Source organism: Symphalangus syndactylus, chromosome 3 (genome assembly GCF_028878055.3).
Source record: "Symphalangus syndactylus isolate Jambi chromosome 3, NHGRI_mSymSyn1-v2.1_pri, whole genome shotgun sequence".
In the NCBI taxonomy this organism is placed as follows: Eukaryota; Metazoa; Chordata; class Mammalia; order Primates; family Hylobatidae; genus Symphalangus; species Symphalangus syndactylus.
Genome location: NC_072425.2, coordinates 7,980,758 through 8,007,544, shown reverse-complemented (window position 1 = coordinate 8,007,544; position 26,787 = coordinate 7,980,758). Strand labels below are relative to the sequence as shown.

At 65.7% G+C, this 26,787-nt stretch overlaps 5 protein-coding genes across 14 annotated transcripts in view; 4 read left to right on the top strand and 1 right to left on the bottom strand.

Moving 5' to 3' along the window:
• Positions 1–944, top strand: part of RABL6 (RAB, member RAS oncogene family like 6) — a 29,340-nt gene extending 28,396 nt beyond the window's left edge. For all 3 annotated transcript variants that reach the window (XM_055270324.2, XM_055270323.2, XM_063636724.1), the window contains one exon: positions 84–944. In XM_055270324.2, the coding sequence (XP_055126299.1) occupies positions 84–284 (201 nt within the window). In that variant the 3' untranslated portion in view covers positions 285–944. The remainder of the gene's footprint in view (positions 1–83) is intronic.
• A 106-nt stretch (positions 945–1,050) lies between these two features.
• PHPT1 (phosphohistidine phosphatase 1) lies at positions 1,051–11,082 on the top strand. Of its 2 annotated transcripts, XM_063636731.1 has the most exons (6): positions 1,051–1,831; positions 1,935–2,361; positions 9,409–9,635; positions 10,099–10,223; positions 10,557–10,614; positions 10,809–11,082. In XM_063636731.1, exons 1-6 carry the CDS (start codon positions 1,534–1,536, stop codon positions 10,841–10,843), a joined length of 1,170 nt encoding a protein of 389 aa, XP_063492801.1. In that variant the 5' UTR covers positions 1,051–1,533; the 3' UTR covers positions 10,844–11,082. The 2 variants fall into 2 exon arrangements, with proteins under 2 accessions (XP_063492801.1, XP_055126294.1); XM_055270319.2 differs by lacking the exons at positions 1,051–1,831; positions 1,935–2,361; positions 10,557–10,614.
• AJM1 (apical junction component 1 homolog) lies at positions 2,239–8,571 on the top strand. 2 transcript variants are annotated; one of them, XM_055270322.2, is made up of 3 exons: positions 2,239–2,361; positions 3,960–4,043; positions 4,120–8,571. In XM_055270322.2, exon 3 carries the CDS (start codon positions 4,179–4,181, stop codon positions 7,107–7,109), a length of 2,931 nt encoding a protein of 976 aa, XP_055126297.1. In that variant the 5' UTR covers positions 2,239–2,361; positions 3,960–4,043; positions 4,120–4,178; the 3' UTR covers positions 7,110–8,571. The 2 variants fall into 2 exon arrangements, with proteins under 2 accessions (XP_055126297.1, XP_055126296.1); XM_055270321.2 differs by lacking the exons at positions 2,239–2,361; positions 3,960–4,043 and having other exon boundaries at positions 4,054–7,105; positions 7,840–8,571.
• Positions 11,083–11,808: 726 nt separating the features above from the next.
• MAMDC4 (MAM domain containing 4) lies at positions 11,809–20,922 on the top strand. 2 transcript variants are annotated; one of them, XM_063636723.1, is made up of 29 exons: positions 11,809–12,494; positions 13,141–13,248; positions 13,324–13,497; positions 13,584–13,709; positions 13,816–13,946; positions 14,032–14,116; positions 14,253–14,378; positions 14,566–14,703; positions 14,803–14,891; positions 14,970–15,143; positions 15,287–15,371; positions 15,464–15,652; positions 15,756–15,872; positions 16,039–16,170; positions 16,278–16,402; positions 16,485–16,596; positions 16,731–16,847; positions 16,927–17,061; positions 17,185–17,318; positions 17,387–17,606; positions 17,681–17,818; positions 18,001–18,119; positions 18,202–18,292; positions 18,416–18,562; positions 18,735–18,869; positions 19,021–19,148; positions 19,225–19,333; positions 19,924–20,102; positions 20,703–20,922. In XM_063636723.1, the coding sequence occupies exons 1-29, from the start codon at positions 12,101–12,103 to the stop codon at positions 20,742–20,744; spliced, it is 3,999 nt and encodes a 1,332-aa protein (XP_063492793.1). In that variant the 5' UTR covers positions 11,809–12,100; the 3' UTR covers positions 20,745–20,922. The 2 variants fall into 2 exon arrangements, with proteins under 2 accessions (XP_063492793.1, XP_055126287.1); XM_055270312.2 differs by lacking the exons at positions 16,278–16,402; positions 16,485–16,596.
• A 1,319-nt stretch (positions 20,923–22,241) lies between these two features.
• Positions 22,242–26,587, bottom strand: EDF1 (endothelial differentiation related factor 1). Of its 5 annotated transcripts, none has more exons than XM_055270315.1 (5): positions 26,423–26,587; positions 23,937–23,988; positions 23,408–23,568; positions 23,031–23,124; positions 22,242–22,625 (listed from the first exon to the last, which is right to left on the bottom strand). In XM_055270315.1, exons 1-5 carry the CDS (start codon positions 26,498–26,500, stop codon positions 22,585–22,587), a joined length of 426 nt encoding a protein of 141 aa, XP_055126290.1. In that variant the 5' UTR covers positions 26,501–26,587; the 3' UTR covers positions 22,242–22,584. The 5 variants fall into 5 exon arrangements, with proteins under 5 accessions (XP_055126290.1, XP_055126291.1, XP_055126292.1 ...); XM_055270316.1 differs by having other exon boundaries at positions 22,242–22,474; positions 23,462–23,568; XM_055270317.1 differs by having other exon boundaries at positions 22,242–22,474; positions 23,471–23,568.
• Positions 26,588–26,787: the final 200 nt, after the last annotated feature.

Sequence of the window (26,787 nt, the reverse complement as noted above, 5' to 3'; positions counted from 1 at the left end):
CCAGGGCTAGGCGGCATGCGGTCCTGGGACCAGGGCTCTGGCTTCCTGTGACTTCCTGGCGCCCCCCTCCTTGTGCTCCCTAGGAGGAAGAAAAGGCTGCCAAGAAGAAGAGCAAACACAAGAAGAGCAAGGACAAGGAGGAGGGCAAGGAGGAGCGGCGGCGGCGGCAGCAGCGACCCCCGCGCAGCAGGGAGAGGACGGCTGCCGACGAGCTGGAGGCTTTCCTGGGGGGCGGGGCCCTGGGTGGCCGTCACCCTGGGGGTGGCGACTACGAGGAGCTCTAGGCTGGCGGGGGCAGTGGTGGCCCTGGGGCGGGGGCGTGCCTGTCACTGCCTGGGGAGGCGTTTGCCTCTGCACCATCGCCTTTGCCACTGCCTGGTGGCTGCTGTGTGCGCGTCTGAGCTGGAAGAGGCCGGGCATTGGTGGTCCCGGGGCTGGGCCCTGCAGGTGCTGGGCCTCCAGGCCTGGCGTGAGCCTGCTCTGCAAGAAGGGAAGGGACAGCTGGCTTCAGCCAGGCTCGGTGGACACCCTGGCCCTCTCGGGGCAGAGCCGCCAGTCCCCAGTGTTTCTCAGGGATGTGACTGAGGCCCAGGAGGGACCCGTGAGGGTGTGTTTACAGAGGCTTGGCTGTGGGGTGCGCACTGCCCCGGCACCTGCTTGCCCTCCGCGCTCACCTGGGGCCGCAGCATGCCTATGGCTCCGCTTCCGGCCGGGAGCCCTGAACACGGGTGTGCAGACCCACCCTAAAGGGCAGCCCAGCCCCACGCTAGGCAAGGCTGGCGAGAGATCGGAGGCAGCATGTGAGGCCTCTCCTGGGAGTGGGGGTTGTGTTTCCCACAGTGGCCTCAGCTGCGCCCCCGCTCAGGTGAGCCCACAGGCAGGAGCCGGGAGGCACTCCTCCCAAACACTCCACTCAGACCATAAAGCACTCCTGTTTCACTCTGCGTGTGTCTGTTCTTCTCCCTGCACCTCTGCTCCCGCTGCCCCAGGCCCAGGCTGCCATGGGTGGGCAGGGAAGTCCTCTGAGGCAGGAGGCTGCCCAGCAGTGGTGGGGAAAGTCCCACCAAGTCTGGCCACACCCTGGGCACATCCCAGCCCACTTGTGCCAGGGCTCAGCAGCTGCACCCAGCACACTTGGGGACCTCAGCCCCAGGAGGTGGAAATCCACTCTGCAAGACTCCCAGGCAGCCGCCTGCAGCCCTGCCCCGCCGCCTTCAGGCCCCTGCCCCCTCCAGCTGTCAGCAGCGCCCAGCCTCCACCCCCACAGCTACTGTTGCCATGAGAACCCTGCGGGGCGGGCAGGAAGAGCGTGCCAGTGAAGGGGAGGAGGTGGCCAAGCTGGAGGCTCCTGTGCCTGGGAGCTTTGTGGTCCCAGGGTGTGGGGCAATCACTGCAGTCCCCGAGCAGGTGCTGTGGCCCACAGCAAGCTTAGCCTGGCCCCTTAGCCCACAGCCCATGAGGTCAGGGCCGGGTTCAGGGGTTCCCCTGGTGTGGGGATGGGTCAACAGTACGTGAACTTGCCAGGATCACACCATGGACGGCTATGTTGGGGTTCCAGTGGGCCCTGCTTTGAACGGCACAGAATGGGGTAGGTCCTGCCCTTCAGAGCCAAGGGCATCGGCTCCCCACCCCTCTGCCAAGCTAGAACGTTTCCAGGCCCAATGCCTTGGGAAGGGGCTGGCAGAGTGGGACGAGGACATTACCAGGCAGGTATGGTATGTCATGTGCAGGCCTTCCCAGGCTGGCAGGGACACTGGATGCAGGAGTGGCCTCACCCAGAGAGGATGGCATCCTGGGGACACCAAAGGCTGCAGGGGCCATCTGGACCCAGGTACCCGCCAAGATTTTGGCATTGGCAGCCTTGAAGCCGATAGGGCCTGGGGAGAGGCCAGTGGGGCAGAGAGTAGCCCATCTGCTCCTGCCTCGCCCGACAGGAGATGCGAATTCCAAGATGCTCCTGACCAATCTCTGCAGCCCAGGGCTTGGGCCCCTCCTCTCAGGCAAGTGTGTTGGGGTGACACTGGCGGGACTGGTACGCTGCTCCGGGCCACAGAGCTCCTGTTTAGACACTGAGGTCTGTGTCTTGGGGGTGCTGCAGGGACCCTGTGCTCTGCACAGCCCCAAATTGGAGCCAGTGCAGCTCACCATCCCCAGCTCCACGGTGCAGCCCCCACTGGGTGCGGCCCCTTTAAGTACAGCCCCTTCAGCTGCCATCGGGGGCAGCACTGAGCAGCCAGGCCAGGATCCGCGCTGCTGCCTGGAAGCTTCTGCCGGTGCCGGGGACGCAGCAGCGCCGGGGACACAGAGGAGCCGACCTGGGGGTGGCACGGCCCACCGGGGCACAGCCGGAGCAGCACCCAGGTAAGGGGCTAGGGGCCGAGTTGCTGAGTGTGTCACTGTCACGGGCGGGGGAGGCTGCCGTAGGGCGGCCGAAAGGATGGGGAGTCCCCGCCCCCAGGCAACACCGGCTGTATCCCTTGAAGGGCCGCTCCCAGCCAGGGCAAGGCAAGGCAAGGCAGGGCTGGGAGGTGGGGACGGCCGCCAGCCATCTCCGTGGGCTCCAGAAGGCCTTAGGCCCAGGAGAGGGCTGACCCCATCCCCACGGGAGGGGGTGTCACCGACAGCCACAGCCAGCAAGGCCGACTGTCACCTCCCTGGGGTGGAGCCTCACACCCTGTCATCCGGCCAGATTCCGGCCTGGCCTTGAGCTTAGCATGAAAGAGGGAGCAGGAGGGTAGACAGTCCTGCCACGGGTGGGGTGGAGGGGGGAGATGGGGTGGGCGGGGGAGGCTGGGATGGACACAAGGCCTGGGACTCGTGGCCCTGACCCAGAAAAACAGCCCTGCCAGCAGGAAGCCCCTGCACACCTGGGACACAGAGGGGGGGCCCGGCCAGACCCCGAGAGGCCCATCCACCTGAGATTCTGCCCTGCAAGGGGCCTGGCCAGGTACCCGCTTTCCCCAGCTCACTCTGGGGCAGACCCCCCCAGACCAGGTGTTGGGTGTGCAGAGGCCAGGCCTGTGGCCACTCTCTGACGCGCCCCCCAGCTGGCTCTGGGACCACAGAGGGGTTGGCAGCCCACATCTGAACCCTGGCCAGCCTGTAGCGTGGGGGCCTAAGAAATGCAGGTTTCCATGGAACCTTCTGAGCGAAATGGGGAGGGCCCTCTCCTGCAAAGCAGTGGGGCTTCCCCCACCCTCCGCCCTGCCCACCCCCAGTGGGCAGCTTCCGGGCCTGCTGCGCAGCTCAGAGGAGAGGGGCTGCCACGAGCTCGTGGCTGGATGGCTTGGGATGCCGTGCAAACCCTAGGGGGATGTCCCGTGCGTTTACACAAAGCTGGGGCCTTGTTTCAACCACCCAAAGATACTTGGGGTCAGAAAAGGTGTCGGCAAAGGAAAGGGAGATTTAGGACCCAGGTATGCTCTCTGGGGGCATTTTTCTGGCCTGGGGCTCACGGCAAGTTGAGGGCACCTAGGCGTGGGTCCTTGCAGTGCTGGGGGCGGGGCTCTGTGCTCGGCCTGGGCAGCAGGTGGGGTGGTTGGTGTCACCCACTTGGTGCAGAGCTGGCTAAGGCTGAGGCCCAGGGACTCGCCTTCGACTGTACGCGATTGGAGGGGTCGCTCTGCAGTGGGCGCTGTGCCGGGGGCGCAGTCACTGAGGTCTCCTGGGGCAACACCTATAAATAAGGCCCAAATGCGGCCCGTTCTTCCAGTTGCGGACACCAGAGGGCGCAGCCCCAGAACCACGCCCCCACTACCCTACCCCACCCGGAAAGGGGTCCACCCGAGCCGGCCCCGCCGTCACTAGTCGGGGGAGGGGAGGCCCTGGAGCTTCACGCGGGAGCTCCTGCCGCAGGAACCACAGCCTCGGCTAAGCCTTTCTGGCCCGCCCGCCCCATCGCAGGGAGAGGACGGGGGAGGGACAGGATGGGCGCCTGCACAGCTGGGTTCCTCCCGCAGGTGCTTCTGACCCCGGCATGGAGGAAGCGCCCGCGTTCTCGGCCCAGGCCCGCAGCCAGGGCTGCTCCGCCCGCTGCGCCCCAGGTAAGCCGGGCCAGCGTAGGGGAGTAGCGGGGCCTGGGCTGCGGAGGGGGCCGCCCTGACCCCCGTCTCCCCCCAGGGCAAAAGCCCCGCAAGGCAGTGTGAGCTGGAGCCGCCAGCCTGGGGACCTCTTTTAAGATGACCCGTACGGACCCTCCGGACCTGCTGGTGTCGACCGTGTACCAGGACATCAAGGTGGCGACCCCGGGACCCGCGTCCAAGCGCTCGCCATGTGAGCGATCCGTGGCCCGGCCTGCTGAGCCCGCGCCTTTCAACAAGCGCCACTGCCGCAGCTTCGACTTCCTGGAGGCGCTGGACGGGCCGGCCATGGAGACCTTGCCGGAGCCACCGCCCCCGGAGCCCGCTGTGCCGCGCGCCCGGACCCGCGAGGCCGAGCCACGCCGCCGCGCACGCTCCAAGAGCGCGCCCCGCGCACCCCCGGGCCTGACGCCCGCGCCCGCCTCGCCGCCGGTGTTGCCCCGCCGAGGGCGGGAGGCCCAGCGTGCGGCGCGGGCCGAGGCATCGCCGCGCCGGGAGCCCACGTACCCGGCGCTCCGCGCCCTTGCCAACGAGCTGCATCCCATCAAGTTGCAGCCGCAGCGGGGCGGCCCCGGCGGCATCGCGCCCCTGTGCGCCGCCGCGGGCCGCTGCGCACCGCCCGAGCCACCCGCGGGTCCCGCCCCCCACGTGCGCTGCCGCCTGGACATCAAGCCAGACGACGCAGTGCTCCAGCACGCCGCCCGGGGCTCGCGGTCCTGCGGGCCCGCCGAGGCCGCGCCCTGGGCCCGCCCCGCCCCGCAGTTCCACGGCCTCACGGTGCCTGGGCCCCGCCATATGGCGCTGTCGCGCACCCCGACGCCCAGCGACTCATACTGTGCGGATCCCCGGGCGTTCTACTGCGACGGGCCCCTGCCTGGGCCCCGGGACTACGCCGAGCGCCGCAGTCTGCCCTTCACCACCGCGCCGGGCCCCACCCAGTTCTTCTATACAGAGGAGCCCCAAGGCTTCCGGGGCAGCTTTGCGGCCAGTCCCGGCCCAACCTTCGACGCCTACTGCCCCAGGCCCTATCTGTCCGAGGAGCTCCCAGGGCCCAGTCCAAGGCGCATGGGCGGTTACTACGCAGGAGAGGTGCGCACCTTCCCAATCCAGGAACCGCCCTCCCGCTCCTACTATGGGGAGGCTCCCCGAGCCTACGGCCTGCCGTACGGGCCCCGCTATGTCCCCGAGGAGCCCCGGGCCCACTCCACCGCCCGCCCCTTTTACACGGAGGACCTCGGAAGGTACCGCCAGCGCGACGTCCTGGCTCGGACGTACCCGCACCCGCGCAGCAGCCCAGCCTGGGTGGACTGGGGCCCGCGACCCTACCGCACCCTGCAAGTGGTGCCGCCCTCTGACCCCGACCCGTTGCTCGCCTCCTGGCACGGCGGTACCGGCACCAGTCCGCCCCGGCTGGCCACCGACAGCCGCCACTACTCGCGCTCCTGGGACAACATTCTGGCCCCGGGGCCGCGCCGCGAAGACCCGTTGGGCCGCGGCCGCAGCTACGAGAACCTGCTGGGGCGCGAGGTGCGGGAGCCGCGAGGCGTGTCCCCCGAAGGCCGGCGCCCGCCCGTCGTCGTGAACCTGTCCACCTCGCCCAGACGCTACGCCGCACTGTCCCTGTCCGAGACGTCGCTGACGGAGAAGGGCCGCGCGGGCGAGGGCCTGGGCCGCAACTGGTACGTGACGCCCGAGATCACCATCACTGACAATGACCTGCGCGCCACCGAGCGCCCGAGCGCCAGGGCCTGGGAGTTGCCCGGGGGCCGCACGCGGCCACCTCCCCACGCGGCCCCCGACGGCCCCACCTCTGGCCGCCAGCGGAGCCTGGAGCAGCTGGACGAGCTCATCACGGACCTGGTCATCGACTCGCGACCCGCCGCCGGCCAGGCCTCAGAGCCCGCGGCCGACTGCCTGGGCCCCCAACTGCGCCGACTGCTGGACTCGCGGCCCGCGGGCTCCGGGGCCCCCGCGCTGGCGCCGCCACGCTCGCCCCCCGCCTCGGCCGGCAGCGCAGAGGAGCCCGCGGCCCCAGGAGAGGCGGCCGACGCGTCCCCCGAACCCAGCGCCGACGAAGACGACCTGATGACCTGCTCCAATGCGCGCTGCCGGCGTACCGAGACCATGTTCAACGCCTGCCTCTACTTCAAGTCCTGCCACAGCTGCTACACCTACTACTGCTCGCGCCTGTGCCGCCGCGAGGACTGGGACGCCCACAAGGCGCGCTGCGTGTACGGCCGCGTGGGCAGCGTGTGCCGCCACGTGCTGCAGTTTTGCCGCGACAGCGGCCCGGTGCACCGCGCTTTCTCGCGCATCGCTCGTGTCGGCTTCCTGTCGCGCGGCCGCGGCGTGCTCTTCCTGGGCTTCCCAAGTCCAGGCTCGGCCGACAACTTCCTGCGCTTTGGCCTGGAGGGGCTGCTGCTATCCCCCACCTACCTATCGCTGCGTGAGCTGGCCACACACGCGGCGCCCCTGGGCAGCTACGCGCGCGAGCTGGCGGCCGCTGGGCGCCTCTACGAGCCGGCAGAGTGCTTCCTGCTCAGCGTGTCCGTGGCCGTGGGACCCGGCACCGCGCCCCCGGGGACACCCGCCCTGCCCGCGCCAGCGCCACGCAGCCACGGGCCAACAGTGCGCAAGTTCGCCAAGGTAGCGCTGGCTGCCGGCAGCCCCGCGCGGCCGCCCCCGGCGCGGAGCCGCGAGCCCGACATGGAGACGCTGATCCTGACGCCACCGCCGGGCACGGCGGGCCTGGATCAGGACGGCGAGGCGGGCCGGCGCGCGCGCGAGGTGGCCTTCATCCACATCCAGCGCGAACTGCGGCTGCGCGGCGTCTTCCTGCGCCACGAGTTCCCACGCGTCTACGAGCAGCTTTGCGAGTTCGTCGAGGCCAACAGGCGCTTCACGCCCACTACCATCTACCCCACGGACCGGCGCACCGGCCGCCCCTTCATGTGCATGATCATGGCTGCCTCCGAACCGCGCGCGCTCGACTGGGTGGTCAGCGCCAACCTGCTGGACGACATCATGTGAGGCGCCGGGCCCACCAGGCCTAACCCACGCGCTGGCCCGAACCCTGTCCTGCCCACTCAGGCCCCGCCCGGCCCACCCAGGGCCGTCCCCGAGCCCCGCCAGGGCCCCACCCCGACTTCTTCTAGGCTCCGCCTCGAATTCCCCAGCCCTCCAAGCTCCGCTCAGTACAGCCTCCAGCTCCGCCCAGGCCCCAACGCGCCGGCCCTTCGCCCCCGTAGTGTTCCTCACCAGCCCTTAGCCTTCCCACCCCCAGAAACCCCTCTGCCTCCTGCGGGTCTCCTCCCTCTCCCAGCTCGCCCTCGAGGATCCCCAGAAGAAGCCGGTCCTCGCCCTCGGTGCTCCCCGCTGGGAGGCGGGGTGGGCCTGAGGACCGCCCAGCTCTGCCTTCACTCGGAGGGGTCACTACTGCACAGACCCCACCCGTACAGATCCGGTGCCCGTCGGTCCGCGGGGCTCTCGCTGGAGCCCGCCCGACTCCGGTTTCCCCTTGTCCAGGAGCCTGACGTAACCAAAGCCCAGTTTGTCACTTTAAACACGCCCCGCCCCGCCCCGCCTCCCGCGGCTGTGGTACCTCCTCTCTGGAGAACATCCTGGTCGATCTCTGTGCGTCCGTGTGCACGAGCGCGTCCCGGCGAGGCGGTGGGCAGGGCCGACGGTGCGCGGTGCGTTCCCGCTGGTCGGAGCCAGCACAGTAACCACGCCACGCGCCCTGCCGTCCCTTCGCCTCCAGCCGTCGCAGTCTGGGCCCTGCAGGAGCTGGGAAAAGCCGCACGGAGGTCTTCAGGCCGATATGCAAGTCTCCCAGCCGAAGGGGCAAGGGACCTGGACAGGGGAAGCAGAGCACGTGGGCCTGGCCAGAGCTGACACCTGGCTAGGAGAGGAAGGACCAAGGGACAGGGGGCGTTCCCAGGTGGGAGCCTGGAGGGCAAAGCGTGGTGCGAGCAGGTGAGGGAGCGAACTAGTTGGTAAGCGTGGAGGCCCACCCGAGGGGCTTGACCTGTCCCGAGAAGTCCCCGCACACCCGCTGTGGCCGCACCCCGTACTGCAGGCTTAGAGGCGCAAGCCCGGCGGCCCGGCCTCCACCTGCCCCCCAAGTGCACCTTGGTCAGCGCCCCGGGCTCTCTGGAGGGTGGGGTATCCGGGAGAGGGGTGGAGGCCAAACGCAAGGGCCCTCCTGGAGACCCCAACCCTACTTCGGAGCCAGAGGAGGGGGCACCAAGTGAGAGAAATTGGGCATCCCCGCCTCCGCTCCTGCTTTCGCACTCGGCGCGCCCACCTCGTCCCCGCGCGTCTGCACCGGCCAGGCGTCCCGCTTGCCCACCCGCCGCCGCGCCCCTCGCCCCCCACCCCAGGGCCTCTGCATTCGGCCCCACCCCTGAGGGCCGGCCAGGAACGCCCCTGGACCGGAATAATTTCCAGGGTGCAAGAGCTTTCGAACCAAGTAAAATAGAACTTGAATGTAGCGGCTGCTGTTGCCTCCTTGTACGGGTAGTAGGGTTGGGGACGGAAGCCTTCGGTCGGTGGGGATGGGAGCGGGGAGGCCTTCGGGTGGTGGAGAGGTGAGAGGGGGAGGCCTTCGGGCGGTGGGGATGGGAGCAGGGAGGCCTTCGGGCGGTGGGGATGGGAGCAGGGAGGCCTTCGGGCGATGGAGAGGGTAGGGGGAGGCCTTCGGGCGGTGGAAGGGGGAGAGGGGGAGGCCTTCGGGCGGTGGAGAGGGTAGAGGGGGAGGCCTTCGGGCGGTGGAGAGGGTAGAGGGGGAGGCCTTCGGGTGGTGGAGAGAGTAGAGGGGGAGGCCTTACGGCGGTGGAGAGGGGAGGGGGAGGCCTTCGGGCGGTGGAGAGGGCAGAGGGGGAGGCCTTCGGACGGTGGAGAGGGCAGAGGGGGAGGCCTTCGGACGGTGGAGAGGGCAGAGGGGGAGGCCTTCGGACGGTGGAGAGGGTAGAGGGGGAGGCCTTCGGGCGGTGGAGAGGGGAGGGTGGTCTTCGGACCACGTGCAGGACAGGAGGTCACGGCTGGCACGTCCCTCAGGCTTCCCTCCTTGCCCCAGCCTCGCGGGCCGCCTAACTGCCCCGTTCCAAGGGTGCCACCAGACCCCGCTGGAGAGGAACTTTTCTGTTGGTGGATTTAATCACCACCCATTCCCGGTTCCACGTTTCCATTAAGCGGGGCTAGCGGAGCCGCAAGGCGGCAAGGAACTGGATTGCGATTGGTCAGTACGTGCCTCGGTCGGCGGTACAATTGGCTGAGGCGCTGGGCCTTGGGAAGCATTCCCTGACGGGACTGGTCGTCGCTCTCGCAGAGCCCGCCTCCCGCAGTACAAGCGGCCGCCGGGTCGGGTGGGAGGAGGGGACTCCGGGACAAGGAACATGGCGGCGGCGGACCTCGCTCACATTCCTGATGTGGACATCGACTCCGACGGCGTCTTCAAGTATGTGCTGATCCGAGTCCACTCGGCTCCGCGCTCCGGGGCTCCGGCTGCAGAGAGCAAGGAGATCGTGCGCGGCTACAAGTGGGCTGAGTACCATGGTGAGGGCGGGACCTGCCGGCGTGCCGGGGGCGCTCCTGGCGAGGCGGGGGCGGGGCTGGCGGGACGGGGGCGGGGCTGGCGGGACGGGGGCGCTCCTGGCGAGGCGGGGGCGGGGCTGGCGGGACGGGGGCGGGGCTGGCGAGGCGGGGGCGGGGCTGGCGGGGCTGCGGGCCGTAGCGGACTGCGTTCTGCTCCGAGCCCTGCCCCTGCTAGGTTTAACCCAGGCTGAGGTCCTGGGCGGGAAGGGCGTGACACGGCCTGACCCTCCCCAACAGTCTCCCAGTCCCCGCGCCTGCCCCGGTTCCACCCTCCTCTCATCCCCTGTCCCAGCCTCAAGGGGCTTCGTCTCCCCTGGGGAAGGGGCTGTTCAGAGCTGGGATTTCAGACCCCTTCGGCTGGGAGTTCCTCCCGCGGCCTCCAAGGGCGGCCAGGGCACGTCCTGAGGTCGCCCTCCCATCCCAGCGGACATCTACGACAAAGTGTCGGGCGACATGCAGAAGCAGGGCTGTGACTGTGAGTGTCTGGGCGGCGGGCGCATCTCCCACCAGAGTCAGGACAAGAAGATTCACGTGTACGGCTACTCCATGGTGAGCCACAGCCCCGTCCCGCCCTGCTGGAGGCCCCAGTACCAGCTTCGAGGCCCACTTGAGCCTGCTGCCCTGACCCGTGGCCCCAGCTGAGCACGCAGACTTCCCGGGGTTCTCCCAGGGTCGGCGGCAGAGCCCTCCCTCCAGGGCCCATTGTGTTCCTGCATTCCCCCATGGAGCACACGCCAGACCTGAGGGGTGGGACGGAGACCCCCAGACATGGCCGGCCATCTCCTCTCCCTGCCCTGGGAGGCCTTGCTGGGCCCCCCAGAGGCGATCAGTACCTGGGTGGAGCTCAGAGTCCCCGCCTGTGCGCTTCACAAAAACCACCAGCAGATGAGACCCACGTGCGTCCCTCTGGGCGCCTCAGGCCCCAGGATCCACCATCAAGGTTTGCTTGCCTGTGGAGGTCGCCTCTCCCCAGGGGAGCCCCCAAGGGCGGTCGGGATGGTGGGTTTGCCGCCCCCAGGCACTGCCTGTCCCTTTCCCACACTCACTCCTGGTGTGGCTGGTGGCTGGATGCCCAGAGCCAGGGCATGGGGTCGAAGGGTCTAAGTGGTGCCAGCAGGCGTCCTCTCTCTCCAGGCCTATGGTCCTGCCCAGCACGCCATTTCAACTGAGAAAATCAAAGCCAAGTACCCCGACTATGAGGTCACCTGGGCTAACGATGGCTACTGAGCACTCCCAGCCCGGGGCCTGCTGCCTCCAGCAGCCACTTTGGAGCCCCCGCCTTTCCCTGCACTCCTCCTTCGGGGCTGGCCCTGCCTGCTCTTGCGGCAGCCCCTGATGACGTACGTGCTGTCCACCAGGCCTTGGAGACAGGCTAGCCTGGCCACAGAATTAAACGTGTTGCCACACCTGCCAGTCTCTGAACTCTGTCCTTGGCTTCCCGAACTGTGCGTCACCACCTCCAGGGCCCCCCAGACCCTAACTAAAGCAGGTGGGTGGGGGAACAGAGGAGTGGCCCCAGGGAGTGGCCGTGCACACTCAGCCCTTTGGGGTCTGGTAAAGGGGCCCTGCTGATGGCCTGATTGCTCTTCCCACGGCCATCGTCCTCCAGGGCATCTTGGAGGAGGCCGGGCAAGCCCTTGTGAAAGGAGTCAGGGCCTGGTCCCTCGGGCTGGCCAAGACCTGGGGCGCCCACCAGTGCTCCCTCCTGTGAGCCCATCCCAGGGCTCCCCAGCGTCCTGTCTGCCCTGAGGCTCCTTCCATGACCAGCCCCATGGGGCCTGCCAGTATCCAGGGTCAGGTCCTACACCTACCCCACAGGTTCACATTGACTCTGGGGGCCCCTCCCAGGTCCCTCTTGCACCCCGCAGGGCTGTGGGCAGGATATGGGTTCAGGCCTTGCCCTGGGAAGCCCCATACACAGTGGGACTCGATGGGGTGGTGCAGGGGCACCCTGGGGGCCAGGACTGGTTGTACACAGGGCACCCCCGCCTTTGTCAGCTCACTGGTCCTCCGGCCAGCCTCTCCAGACGGGCACTGTCATGACCATATTTTACAGACCGGGACACTGAGGCTCAGTGACACAAGCTCCGAGGTCACACTGTGGGAAATCACAAACAGGGCCTGACTCCAAATGCCACACCCTTCCCCAGCCCCAAAGACCGTGCCCCAAGCATGGGACTGTTTCATGAGAAACCGAAGCTTCTGGGCTCCTAGGGACCCTGTGCCTGGCACCGGACAGCACCTGGCTGCTCAGAACTAATGAATGACGGGGTGATCCTCCACAGCCTGACTTACAGGCAGGTTCCCTGCGGCTGAGAACGCAGGGACCAGCTCTGGTGCACGTGCTGGACTCCTGCAACTACTGGGCTGGTTGAGTCCTGACCTTGGCCAGCACCAGGCTATTGCCAGAGGCACAGTGAGAGGCCATGGCGGCCTCTGCCCACCCCACACTGCCGAGCAGAATCCTGGTGGGGTGTCTGGGTCCCTCCCCATTCCAATGGGAGCCTCCCCTTCACCAGGCAGGGCAGGGCAGGGTGGAAGAGCGTGACCTTGTGTCTGAGGGAGCCGGGCAGGTGGGAGCTGACCCTGGGTCAGAGGCCCCCTCCTGGGGCTGCTTTCACGGCCCATGCTTGGCACCGTCAGCACTGGGTGGGGCCGGGCCGAGGGGCCCTCCACTTAACAGCAGAGTCAGCGTGTGGGGCCAGCGCAGGCTGATAAGCACACAGAACTTCCCAGGCACCCTGTGTGGCCGCACTGCTCCCTCTGGCCCAACCATGCCTCTGCCCAGCCACCTGCTGCCCGCCTTGGTCCTGTTCCTGGGTAAGTAGTCTGGTCCCACTCCTGAAGCAGGACCAGGGGCCCTGGCTTCTGAGCCTACCATCTGTGTGGCAGTGACGGGCACCAGGGCTGACTCCTGAGCCCCAAAGGTACCCCTTGGCCGGCCTGCAAGGGGGGTGACCCGGAATCAGCCCATGGGGTCCTCGGGCCTGCCAAGCAAAGGAAGAGGCAAGACTCCCCTCCCAGTCTGGGACAAGAGAGCTCAGGAGGTGCCCCCAGCTCTGCCAGCCTTTGTCTGCCACCCTTGGACTAGGTGGAGCTTGTAGGGGGCCCTGGGCCGCCCATCGATATCTCCCATTGGGGGTTGCCCTCCCAGTGCCCAGTTCCCTGCTGGGCATGCTGGGTTCCTGCTACCTTTATGGGGGTGCCCCATGGTTGGGTCCTCATCCCCGCGCATGCCCAGGCCCCCCTCCCCAGCCTCTTCAGGGCTGGAAATAGGAACGTGCTGTGCTTGGACCAGAGCCGGGTGGGAGTTCTCTGTGGGTCCCTGTCCCTCCCTGCCCCATCTCCTGGTCTGAGGGGCTTCCCTGGACAAAAGATGTCCAGTGCTAAAACTGAATAGTCCTAGGCAGGCTGGGATGGCTGGTCACCCTGCCCCCAGGCCACCTGGCTGTCAACCTTCCAGCAGCAGGGTCCTCAGGCTGGGCCTGGGTCCCCAACCACTGCAGAAGCCCTGGCCAGGCTGTGTGCAACTTCCTGTGTGACTGCAGGGACTGCTCAGATGAGGCCCAGTGTGGTAAGCCAAGGCCAGATGGGCGGGCAGGGCCAGTGCGAGCAGGTCTGGCACACACCTGACCACCCACTCTCCCAGGTTACCATGGGGCCTGGCCCACCCTGGGCACCCCCTTCACCTGCGACTTCGAGCAGGACCCCTGCGGCTGGCGGGACATTAGCACCTCAGGCTACAGCTGGCTCCGAGACAGGGCGGGGGCCGCACTGGAGGGTCCTGGGCCTCACTCAGACCACACACTGGGCACCGACTTGGGTGAGGCCAGGGCGAATCTCTGTGCGCCCCTGTCCCACCACCCTCCTTGCTCCCTCCCCCGTCTCCTGACCTCTCACCTGGGCCAGGCTGGTACATGGCCGTTGGAACCCACCGAGGGAAAGAGGCATCCACCGCAGCCCTGCGCTCACCAACCCTGCGAGAGGCAGCCTCCTCCTGCAAGCTGAGGCTCTGGTACCACGCGGCCTCTGGAGGTGCACTCTAGACCCCCAAGGCTCATGGGGGGTGCCCAAGGGGAGGGCGGGCGGGCAGCTGAGGACGAGCAGGGCCACAGCTGCCCTGGGACCCCTGACATTGCAGATGTGGCTGAGCTGCGGCTGGAGCTGACCCATGGCGCAGAGACCCTGACCCTGTGGCAGAGCACAGGACCCTGGGGCCCTGGCTGGCAGGAGTTGGCAGTGACCACAGGCCGCATCCGGGGTGACTTCCGAGTGAGCTGGGAGGGTCTGGACAAGTGGGGGCCTTGGTGGGGGGGTCTGGGCCCTGACTTAGGTCCTGAGGACCTGTTCTCTTCAGGTGACCTTCTCTGCCACCCGAAATGCCACCCACAGGGGCGCTGTGGCTCTAGATGACCTAGAGTTCTGGGACTGTGGTCTGCCCAGTAAGGCACTGCCTCTTCCTGTTCCACCCCCGGGAGGGCCCCCGCCTGCCCACTCCCCCCTGCTCAGACCCTGTCTGCCCCCGAGTGCTCTCCCACTCCTGGGGCCTCGGTGAAGGGTTAACCCTGCCCCACCCAGCCCCCCAGGCCAGCTGTCCCCTGGGACACCACCACTGCCAGAACAAGGTCTGTGTGGAGCCCCAGCAGCTGTGCGACGCGGAAGACAACTGCGGGGACCAGTCTGATGAGAACCCACTCACCTGTGGTGAGGCCAGAGAGGCTGGGAGACTGGACGCCTCGGTGGGGGCCATGGCACTCATCCAGGAGGGGGCACCTTGGATCCTTGGATGGTCCTTCTGGGGCTGTGGTTGCCAGGACCACCCTGGAGCTGGGGCCATACGGCTTCAGGAAGCACTGCCTGGTGGCCCTGACACGCCCACCTCCTGCCCTAGGCCGCCACATAGCCACCGACTTTGAGACAGGCCTGGGCCCATGGAACCGCTCAGAAGGCTGGTCCCAGAACCACAGCGCTGGTGGTCCTGAGCGCCCCTCCTGGCCACGCCGTGACCACAGCCGGAACAGTGCACAGGGTGAGGCCCACACAGGACCCGGCCCAGGCCCTGCCTACGCGGCCACAGCCCAGCGGCCACAGCCCAGCGGCCCTGGCCCACTCCCATCCTTTCCCACAGGCTCCTTCCTGGTCTCCGTGGCCGAGCCTGGCACCCCTGCTATACTGTCCAGCCCCGAATTCCAAGCCTCAGGCACCTCCAACTGCTCGGTGAGATGGGTGGGGCTCACAGGGCCTCCGTGCTGGCTGCCCTGGTGCAGGGCCCCCAGCCAGCTCTTGGTTCCACAGCTGGTCTTTTATCACTACCTGCATGGATCTGAGGCTGGCTGCCTCCAGCTGTTCCTGCAGACTCTGGGGCCCAGCGCCCCCCAGGCCCCCGTCCTGCTGCGGAGGCGCCGAGGGGAGCTGGGGACTGCCTGGGTCCGAGACCGTGTTGACATCCAGAGCGCCCACCCCTTCCAGGTAGGGAACAGCAAGAGGGTGGGGTCTGGGGAGCCGCGCTGTGGGCAGGGGAGGGGAATCCACAAGGTACCCGCTGCAGGTGGACAAGGACCAGACCCCAGGGGGAAATAGGCTGGGCACCCCCTGAACCCCTCTGCCCTCAGATCCTCCTGACCGGGCAGACAGGCCCGGGGGGTGTCGTGGGTCTGGATGACCTCATCCTGTCGGACCACTGCAGACCAGTCTCCGGTGAGCCTGCTGACTCTGCCCTACCCTGCCTTGCCCTGGAGAGGCACAGCACTCCCCATCCCTGCCACCTGACACCAGTTCTGCCCCCACAGAGGTGTCCACCCTGCAGCCGCTGCCTCCCGGGCCCTGGGCCCCAGCCCCCCAGCCCCTGCCGCCCAGCTCGCAGCTCCAGGATTCCTGCGAGCGGGGGCATCTCGCCTGCGGGGACCTGTGTGTGCCCCCGGAACAACTGTGTGACTTCGAGGAGCAGTGCGCAGCGGGCAAGGACGAGCAGGCCTGCGGTAAAGGGGCTCAACCTCCTGCAGACCTCCCGCTGCGGAGCCAAGGGGGGAGGCGCCGGGGCGGGCTGAGGACTCTGCCATTCAGTGCCGGTTGCTGTTCCAGGCACTACAGACTTTGAGTCCCCTGAGGCCGGGGGCTGGGAGGACGCCAGCGTGGGGCGGCTGCAGTGGCGGCGTCTCTCAGCCCAGGAGGGCCAGGGGTCCAGTGCAGCTGCTGCTGGTGAGGCCCAAGCCCCAAGGCTCAAGCCCCGCCCAGGTGTGAGCAGCATCCTGAGGGGTCTCTGCTCTGCCTCTGCACTACAGAGGGTCTCTGGATTGGGGATCCCTGAGGGACAGAGTGGGGCCCTGGAAGGGATGGGGCTCTGAGCACCTTGCTCTTCCCCTAGGGCACTTCCTGTCTCTGCAGAGGGCCTGGGGGCAGCTGAGCGCTGAGGCCCGGGTCCTTACCCCCCTCCTTGGCCCTTCTGGCCCCAGCTGTGAACTCCACCTGGCTTATTATTTACAGAGTCAGCCCCGAGGTACCGCCACCCTCCGCAAGCTCCCTGGCCAGCCCCTGGGTGCTCCCTGCACAGTGGGAGGGGTCTGGGGCTGGGTGACCCACGGTGCCCCCTGCCCGGCTGGCCAGGCTTCCTGGCACTAGTTGTGGTGGACAACGGCAACCGGGAGCTGGCATGGCAGGCCCTGAGCAGCAGTGCAGGCAGCTGGAAGGTGGACAAGGTCCTTCTAGGCGCCCGCCGCCGGCGCTTCCGGGTGAGGAGGGCAGCCCAGGGCAGGAGCTCCACTGGAGTGGGCCCTGACCTAACAGTCCTCCTCATCCCCCTACCCCATGAAGCTGGAGTTTGTCGGTTTGGTGGACTTGGATGGCCCTGACCAGCAGGGAGCTGGGGTGGACAACGTGACCCTGAGGGACTGTAGCCCCACAGTGACCACCGAGAGAGACAGAGGTTCCTGCTGCCCATCCTCACTCCCACCTGGGTGCTCCCCTTACACCCCTCCAGGGACCCTGGAGCTTCCACCTTCTCAGGGCTCTGGAGGGGGAGGGGGGAAGGTGTGTGACGCCACCTGGCCCCACCCCCAGAGGTCTCCTGTAACTTTGAGCGGGACACATGCAGCTGGTACCCAGGCCACCTCTCAGACACACACTGGCGCTGGGTGGAGAGCCGCGGCCCTGACCATGACCACACCACAGGCCAAGGTAGGATGGGCGCTCAGACTGGGGGTGGCTTTCAGACGGGAGAGGGGCATCTCTGCAGCACAGCCCCATGCCCCTGCAGGCCACTTTGTGCTCCTGGACCCCACAGACCCCCTGGCCTGGGGCCACAGCGCCCACCTGCTCTCCAGGCCCCAGGTGCCAGCAGCGCCCACGGAGTGTCTCAGCTTCTGGTACCACCTCCATGGGCCCCAGATTGGTGAGCAGACCTGGGAGCAGGGCAGGGCCTGTGGGGAGGCCTCCGGGGGTTCAGAGTCCCCCGCTCTGACACCCATCGAGGCACAGGGGAGAGGTCAGTTATGGACTGGTGCCCTCCCTGCAGGGACTCTGCGCCTAGCCATGAGACGGGAAGGGGAGGAGATACACCTGTGGTCGCGGTCGGGCACCCAGGGCAACCGCTGGCACGAGGCCTGGGCCACCCTTTCTCACCAGCCTGGCTCCCGTGCCCAGTACCAGGTGAGGCCTGGCACCCGAGTGGGAGGATAGGGCAGGGCCCCTGGCCAGCTGACACCCTCCACCCCCAGCTGCTGTTCGAGGGCCTCCGGGATGGATACCACGGCACCATGGCGCTGGACGATGTGGCCGTGCGGCCGGGCCCCTGCTGGGCCCCTAATGACTGCTCCTTTGAGGACTCGGACTGCGGCTTCTCCCCTGGAGGCCAGGGTCTCTGGAGGCGGCAGGCCAATGCCTCGGGCCATGCTGCCTGGGGCCCCCCAACAGATCATACCACTGAGACGGCCCAAGGTATGGGGGCCTGGCAGGGGCAGGGATTGAGGGGTTGGCCAGGGGCTGGCAGGCTGATGCTATAGCACCTCCAGGGCACTACATGCTGGTGGACACAAGCCCAGATGCACTGCCCCGGGGCCAGACGGCCTCCCTGACCTCCAAGGAGCACAGGCCCCTGGCCCAGCCTGCTTGTCTGACCTTCTGGTACCACGGGAGCCTCCACAGCCCAGGTGAGGGACTTTGGGAGGGGGCCCCAGTGGGCTCAGCGAAGCTTGGCCTGGTGTTCCCACCAGCCTTGTGCTGAGGCCACTGGGGAGCCTCTTGCGCCCGCCAGGCCGGTAGCCTGGGAGCTCAGACCAGGGCCTGCAGATGCTCTCCCCACACTGCTGACCTGGGCTGCCCCTGCTGGCAGGCACCCTGCGGGTCTACCTGGAGGAGAGCGGGAGGCACCAGGTGCTCAGCCTCAGTGCCCACGGCGGGCTTGCCTGGCGCCTGGGCAGCGTGGACGTGCAGGCCAAGCAAGCCTGGAGGGTGAGTGCAGGGTGGGGTGCCCCTCCCCCTCCCCCGAGGGCTGCCTGGACCCGCTGAGGCTGCCCTGCCCTGCACCCACCAGGTGGTGTTTGAGGCAGTGGCTGCAGACGTGGCACACTCCTACGTGGCTCTGGATGATCTGCTCCTCCAGGACGGGCCCTGCCCTCAGCCAGGTGGGAGCCCTGCTGTGGCCTCAGCCCTGCTCTGGGGCGCCTGCCTAGCCCTTTCCCTTCGTAGTGGTGGTGCCCAGGGCTTGGGCCATGGGGCAGCACCACTCACCCACCCATGTCCTGCAGGTTCCTGTGATTTTGAGTCTGGCCTGTGTGGCTGGAGCCACCTGGCCTGGCCCGGCCTGGGCAGATACAGCTGGGACTGGGGCGGCGGAGCCACCCCCTCTCGTTACCCCCAGCCCCGTGTGGACCACACCCTGGGCACAGAGGCAGGTACGTGCCCACTGGAGCCACGTGGGGAGGCACACATAGCCACCTGGCCTCCTGCTGCCCACCCACAGAGTACATGCCCCATCCAGAGGAGGCCCTGTTCACCCAGCCTCTGCTCGGGCCCTGAGGGCTGGCTCTGCCCATCAGCTGGGCATCAGCCTCCTCTTGTTCCCAGGCCACTTTGCCTTCTTTGAAACTGGCGTGCTGGGCCCCGGGGGCCGGGCCGCCTGGCTGCGCAGCGAGCTTCTGCCAGCCACCCCAGCCTCCTGCCTCCGCTTCTGGTACCACATGGACTTTCCTGAGCACTTCTGTGAGTCCGGCTGGGCCAGTGGGTGCCTAGGCAATGGGGGCAGCAGGGGTCCAGGAGCAGAGGTGGGGAGGTGGCCTCCCCAGCCCGCCCCTGGTTAGGCGTGCAGGAGCCCCAGGACCCCAGGCCTGACAGACCCTGGCCCTGCTCTCAGACAAGGGGGAGCTGAAGGTGCTGCTGCACAGTGCCCAGGGCCAGCTGGCTGTGTGGGGCACAGGCGGGCATCGGCGGCACCAGTGGCTGGAGGCCCAGGTGGAGGTAGCCAGCACCAAGGAGTTCCAGGTGAGGTCAGCTGTGGGCCAGGAGCCTCCTCCTCCTCCACCCAGGGCCCACACAGACTCCTTTCCTTCCCCATCAGATCGTGTTTGAAGCCACTCTGGGCGGCCAGCCAGCGCTGGGGCCCATTGCCCTGGATGACGTGGAGTATCTGGCCGGGCAGCATTGCCAGCAGCCTGCCCCCAGCCTGGGTGAGCCCTGGGCTGCAGTGGAGGCACGGAGGAGGGCCCAGGGGGCCAGCCCGGCTTGGGGTTTGCCAGGCTTACCAGCGTGTGCTCCCAGGAGCTGCGAGCATGCTGCACCCAGACAGGACAAGAGAGCTGCCAGGCCCAGGCCCTGTGCCCTCCCCACTCTGCCCTGCTCACCCCTGGGGCCGCTGCCTGGGCTGGGCTGTCCCTGGGGTGCAGCCTCTGGGGCCTGACCTGCCTGGCTGTGGCCTCTGTGCTCCCTGTGCCCACACCCAGGGCAAGGTCCATCCTGGAGGAGCCGCCAGCCGGGTCAGGGCAGCCACTGACTGTTCTCACTTGGTGAGGGAAAGAATCTCGCCTGGGCCATGAGCCCCACCAAGTCTGCAAACAGCAGCCGCCTGCCAGGCCCCGTCCTTGTGGTAGCAGAACCAATGCCCTCTGCCTTTGAAATAGGGGTGAACCCCTGGAGCCAGCAGAGGCTGAGGGGACCAGGCAGCCCCAGGCTTCCTCCTTAACCTCAGATGTGGGGGCTGGACCCGGACACCAGAACTGAGGGCTGCTTTGGAGGCCTCACGTGTCCCTATGGCCCACAGGGGACACAGCCGCACCCGTGTCTGTGCCAGCTGCGGTTGGCAGTATGCTCCTATTGCTCATTCTCCTGGTGCTGCTGGGACTTGGGGGACGGCGCTGGCTACAGAAGAGGGGGAGCTGCCCCTTCCAGAGCAACACAGAAGCCACAGCCCCCAGCTTTGACAACATCCTTTTCAATGCGGTAGGATCCCCTGGGGATGAGTGGGCAGGAGCCTCTGCTCAGCTGTGACCCTGGAGGGCGGGCAGTGGTGGGACACAACCCCCCAGGGAGGAGCCCCCACCTCTGCAAGGCCCATCCTTGCCCTCCCTGCCCTGCCTCTCCCAGCCGCCACTGTCAAAGCTCCTCCTCCTTGGCCGGGGGCGGTGGCTCACACCTGTAATCCCAGCACTTTTGGGAGGTTGAGGTGGGTGGATCACCTGAGGTCAGGAGTTTGAGACCAGCCTGCCCAACATGGTGAAACCCCGTCTCTACTAAAAATACAAAAAATAAGCTGGGTATGGTGGCAGGAACCTGTAATCCCAACTACTCGGGAGGCTGAGGCAGGATAATCACTTGAACCAGGGAGGCAGGGGTTGCAGTGAGCCAAGATCGTGCCACTGCACTCCATCCTGGTTGACAAGAGCGCAACTCCGTCTCAGGAAAGAAAGAAGAAAGGAAAGAAAGGAAAGAGAGAAAGAGAGGAAGAAGGAAGGAAGGAAGGAAGGAAGGAAGGAAAGAAGGAAGGAAGGGAGGGAGGGAGGGAAAGAAAGCAAGCGAGCGAGCTCCTCTTCCTCCTCCTAGGATGGTGTCACCCTCCCGGCCTCTGTCACCAGCGATCCATAGACCACGCCAGACAAGGCCCCGCTTCCTCACGTGACATCCAGCACTTGTTCAGACCCTAGCCAGGGACCGGGACAACTGCCCTGCCCAGGCTAGGACATGCTGAGGCCTGGGTGTTCCCTGCCCTGTGCTGACTCTGTTGCTCTGTGAATAAACACCTTGGCCCATGAGGGCAGCCCAAGCTCCCAGGGTGAAGTCAGTGTGTCCACACTTTACCAGCCAGTGAGGGTGGGGGCTGCAGTGTTAAGTGACGTGCTAGGGGCGCCTGCTTGCTTCTGGATGCAGCTCAGGAACCAGAGACAAGGGGACCCTCTCTTATCAGGACACAGACCCACCCAGGACAAGGGCCGGGGCAGGCCCTACCAGCTAGGGGCTCTGCATCTATTGAGGACAACAGTGAAACTGACCCACAGCATCAGGGGCATGCAGAGGAGATGACCCCTGGGGGACAGGGTGCATGGAGCAGGCCTGGAGGGGAGAAGTGCCCCAGCTGGGCCCACTGTCTGTGGTACAGGCCTGAGCTGCCCCAGGGGCTGTGGGTCACAGTGCCCAGGTCACCGGGTGCCCGAAGACTGTGGGTCACAGTGCCCAGGTAACCAGGTGCCTCAGGGCTGCGGCTGAGCCCTTCCCTTTGGCCCCCTCGCCTGAGTGGGAGAGTGACCCTGTGAAGCTGTCACCTGGCCTGGGGCACCAGCAGAGGACTGCCGCCCTAACGCAGGGTCAACGTCACTAACCTCAGCTCCCAGAGCTCTGCTCCTCCATGTGGGTGACTCGGGCACAGCCCCATGGTGAGGGCCCGGTCTTGTGGCCTCTGAGGCCTGGCTGTGGGTGGCTGTCCCCAGGGAGGGTAGCGATACCCAGACCTGTGCAGCCAGGCCCCCCTCCTGCCCACAGGAAAGCCCTACCCTGCCTCATGAACACACATCTGCCCCCAGGAGCCATGCAGTGCTGGAGGGCACAGCACAGCACCCTCGTCAGCCGCTGGGCTCCCGTCCGCCCTGGGAACTAACTCCCAGCAGAGGGTGGCAGTCGGGCACGGCTAGCGCCGTCCATCTTCAGGTGCCGTGGGGCTGACCGGTGCCCGCTAACTGTCCACGCAGATGGGCGAAGAGGAAATGGCCCTGCAGGGAGACCTTCAGAGCCCCACCTGGCAGCCCACTCCCGGGCATCAGCGATGAAAATTCACCAGCTTTCCCCACAACTAGGGGCCTGGGAGCTGACAGCAGGACCGGATGATCTGGCCCCGGCACCAGGGGCAGGAACTTTCCCCAGCTTCTCTTTAGAGCTGCATCAGAGAAAGCAGCGCCCAGTGACACTGCTCCTCTTCCTTCCGCACCTCGGGCCTCCACCCCTCACCCTTGTATAAGGTGTTGCTCAGAGCTCCCTGAGGCCTCTGAGCCACAACCGCTACTGGGCAGACACCCTAGGACAGGAAGGCGGAGTTCTGCACCCTGATCTGAGGAACGCGACGCAGGGAGAAAAACAGTCAGCAGAACCCAACGCTTTGCAAGGTTTTGTTTGTTTGACAGCAGGAATGGGCTGGGGAGGGTCCCCCACAAGCTGGACCCCTTGTTCCGTTTGGCCCGTGAGGAGACCCACGGCGGTGCTGGCGGCCAAGGGGAACCGGCGGAACGAGATCAGCTGGAGCGCACTGATTTCGAGGCTTTGTGTTCATTTCGCCCTAGGCCCCTTCTCGATGGGCTTTCCAATGTCCTTTCCCCGGAGCTTGAGGCCTGAAATGAGCCATAGCCACTGGCCACTGCAGTGCCAGCTCCCTCCTCCCCACCACGCTGCCCCTCTTCAACATCTTCCCAGGGAAGGGGGCCCACGCTGCTCCCGTGCCTCACTGGGCTCTCAGCACGCGAGCACTCCTGGTTCTCACATCTAATTTTGAAGGGGATGAGTCTGATCATCTTAGACAGCAGGGCATGAACACCCCTCTCCAGAAGAACCAGAGCCGGGGTCCTCTGCGGAACTGGCTTCCGGCCCCATGCTGACAGGGCCCAGACCCGCTGTGCTCAGGCTCAGAGAACCATGGCCAACAGCACAGGCTGATGGGAACTGGCAAGGGGAAGGGAGTGGGACTCCACTTTGCTCTTAGGGGTTTCCTGAGGCCTGCAGAGCCCCCACCATCCCTCAGTCTGTCATCTCAGTCAAGCAAAGCTCCAGAATTCAGAGAACGGGACCCCCAGGGCCATCTTCTTCCCGAGTCCCGCTCTCAACAACCCCAGCCGGGAGCGGGTAGCCTCCCTGTCCAGCGGACCCGGCGAAGGGTGGAGGGACACTCACCGATGGCCCGCTCGATTTTGCCCAGCACCTGGTTATTGGGTATGGCCCGTCCGCTCTCATAGTCCGCGATCACCTGTGGCTTCTCATTGATTTTCTAAAGAGAAGATGTGCTTTATACACATCGGCTCCACTAGGACTGCTGTGAAACCAGGCACGGAGCATCGCCTGAGAACAGCAGCTTCTGGGGCACCTGGGGTATGCACCCACACGCAGCTGGGTTTTGTGCGAGAGGCAGTGAGAGCCGGGCTGACCTGGCTTCCTGAGGCATTCCCTGCAGGGGCACCAGATAGCCCGCCCTCCCCGTGCTATCTGAACACCGGCCATCCCCCTCCCCAAACCCACAACCCCAGGAGGAGTGAGAGCCGGCGCAGCCTCACCGTGGCCAGGTCCTTCTGTGTAAGCCCCTTGCTCTGCCGACCCTGCTGGATCACCTTGCCCACCTCCAGGGTCACCCTGTCATGGTGCAGCTCCTCCGTCTCCCGGTCCAGCTTGGCCGTGTTCTTGGTGATAGAATGTTGTTTGTTCTGGCCAGCAGCCCCTGGAGTTGGTGTGAGGCAAAAGCAGAGAGAGTTTGGAATTAACCTGAAGAAAAACCATTTCAGAGCGGTAACCAGACCCCAGAGGCTGCCTGAGCCCAAGGGGACATGGGAACCCAGGCTGTCCCAAGTTCACACACCTCAGGGCATGGACTTCCAGAGTTTTCTCTCAGTTATGAGGACAGGCAGCTGTACTCATGCCAACCAGAGCTGCTCTGGGAAGATGGCTGCCTCCCAGGGCTCTGGCCAGCACCAGTGCAGGCAGGCATTCAGCTGACAACGTCCCTGGGGGCACCGCCCACACCACACCCACCAGCACACAGACCCCACAACACAGCCTCATTTTGCAAGCGGAAACACAAGTACCTACATTTCTTGGAAGTCTCCACATCTTCTCCTCGTCTCTGTGCTGCTAAGATAGCCTAGAAAATTAGAAAACGTCAGTGGATCAAAATCAGCTTTGACAGTGTCCAGCACACACCAATTCAGGCCTGCTGTTAGCCAGTTAGCACACTGCTAAGGACTAGTGGTGCCCAAAGACTGATATGCAGTGCTGGGTTCAATTACCCAAGCTCAACTAGGCACCGTGGCTTATGCCTGTAATCCCAGCACTCTGGGAAACCGAAGTAGCAGGATTACTTGAGGCCACGAGTTCGAGACCAGCCTGGGCAACACAGCAAGATCCTGTCTCTACAAAAAACAAAAAAATTATCAGGCATTGTGGTGCATGCCTACAGAGGGAGGCTAGGGCAGGAGGATCACTTAAGCCCAGGAGTTTGAGGCTATGGTGGGCTATGATAACGCCAACCTGGGAGACAGAGTGAGACACTGTCTAAAAAAACAAAACACAACAAAACCCCAAACTCATTATACGAAAGCCTCTACAATCAGATGTCTAAGAAACTCACAATAAACTGCTAAGAGAACACCACTTCCTTTGCTGTTGAAAAGACACATTAGGGATTTTTTTTTTTAGAGTTGGGGTCTTGCTGTGTTGCCCAGGCTGGTCTGGAACTCCTGGGCTCAAGTGAGCCTCTGGCCTCAGCCTCCCTCCTGAATAGCTGGTATGCGCTAATGGATTCTTTTTGAGAAATCGTATTTAGCATAGATTTACTTTTCTGCTGGACTCTACTGCAAAAGTAGGAAGGAACACTAAATGCTGGCCTGGTGCAGCCTTCCTCCCTGAATGTGGCTCCTAGTAACACAGAGATGACACATCTCATGGAAGCCTGCAGGCTCCCCAGAAACATCACCAGTAACAGTGATGCTATCTCATCTACAGTCACTGAATATTAATTTAATGTATTTCTTGACTTTTTTTTTTTTTTTTTTGAGACAGAGTCTCACTCTGTCGCCCAGGCTGGAATGCAGTGGCGCGATCTCGACTCACTGCAACCTTCGCCCTCTGAGTTCAAGCGATTCTCCTGCCCCAGCCTCCCGAGTAGCTGGGATTACAGGCGCCCACCACCACGCCCAGCTAATTTTTTGTATTTTTAGTAGAGATGGGGTTTCACCATCTTGGCTATGCTGGTCCTGAACTCCTAACCTCATGATCCACCTGCCTTGGCCTCCCAGAGTGCTGGGATTACAGGCGTCAGCCACCGCGCCCGGCCAACATTTCTACCGCTTCAGAGAAGTGACTTGTGGAGCATCCTAAGTGTGATCTGCTCACAGATGCTGCCACACAATTATTCCCATGACTCCTAGCTTGTGGCCATTAAGTTTCCTTTAAAAGAAAAGGAGAGTGAATTTGGTTTTGACCATGCAACCAGTAAGGGCAGGGCAGACCAATGAATCCCTGTCACCAGAGCCCCAGCACATCCGGGCCCAACTGGCCTCAAAGGCTTCAGCCCTAGGCCACCTGAGGGTACGAATGAGGCAGAGGCGGTGACTAAACTGTCCTCCCTATTACATCAGACTCACAACTGACCCTCGGAGCCATCAGCCACATTGGTAATCTCCTTCCACAAGTACTGCTCAGGGCACGCCCATCTTCCACCCGTGCAACAGGGGGAGGCAGTGTCCACCTGCTCATGGGGTCCCCTGAGGCAGGCACTCTCTACAGCCTGTGATGCACCCAGGTAGGCTCCTTGGGCAGTATCTGACCAGTGGAGACCAGTAGAATCAAGCAGGCCCCAGGCAGAGAGAAAACTCTCAGGGGGAGCCTACCCCATCCCCAACTCCCACTCAGGTCACTAACCTCTGTCCCCGTCACCTGGTCTCCCGCCCCAGGCCCTCAACTGCTGTCCACTGGCCCCCAGCCCTATCCCAACCCCAATTCCCCACCCTCATCGCTGGTTCCTGCTGCTTGCCCCAGTCCCCACCCCTGTCCTAAGTCATGTCCCCCACTCTAGTCCCTGTCCTCCCAAGCCCTGTCCCCACCTCCATCCCTGCCCCCGTTCCCAGTGCCCACCCTGGTTCTCTGTCTCTATCCTCACACAAGGCCCCCAGCCTTGTCCCCGCCCCCGTCCCCACCTCCTGCTTCTGTCCTCACACCTGTCCCCACCAACAGTCCCTGCCCCATCCCCTCCCCGCTCCACCCTGGCACTGGTCCCGTTCCCTGATCCTCTCCTACCCCAGTCGCCCGCCCCCTGCCTCCTGGGTCCGGGTCCGTCCATCTCCACCAGGGTCCGCCCCCCACCTTCCCACCCCTGTCCTGGCCCGGTCCTCCTACCCCTTGCGATGCGCCCCGCCCCTCGAACCCCGTCCTGCCCCCAGCACCCCAGCCTTGTCCCCGTCCCCTGCGCCCTGTCCCAGGCCCCGCCTGCCCTTCCCGGAGCCCCCTGTCCCACGGTCCGTGGCCCCGGCCCAGCGTCCGCCCCGCCCGGCCCGGCCGCTCCTCAGTCAGCAAAGCACCTGCTTGGATTTGGCCTGGGCGGCCGTAGGGCCCTTCTTGCGCAGCACCGTCACCGTGTCCCAGTCGCTCTCGGCCATGGCGGGCGAAGACGAGCGTCCGTCCGGCGGCTCGGCGGCAGCTGCTAGAGACCCGGCGCGGCGACGCGACGTCTCCTCGGCACCTCCCCGCTTCCGGCGTCCCATTGGCTGTGGCACGCGGGGGGCGGGCACTTCCCGTGCTCGGGGCCATTCGGCGTTCGGCTCGTCTGAGGGACGCTTTGGCCGCGCGCTGGCTACGTGAGGAGGGCGGCATCGGGGCCTGGCCTGGCGAGGCGCGGCAGCCACTGGGGGCGCAGGTCGGGAGGACCCCGGAGCCCGGGCCCCGC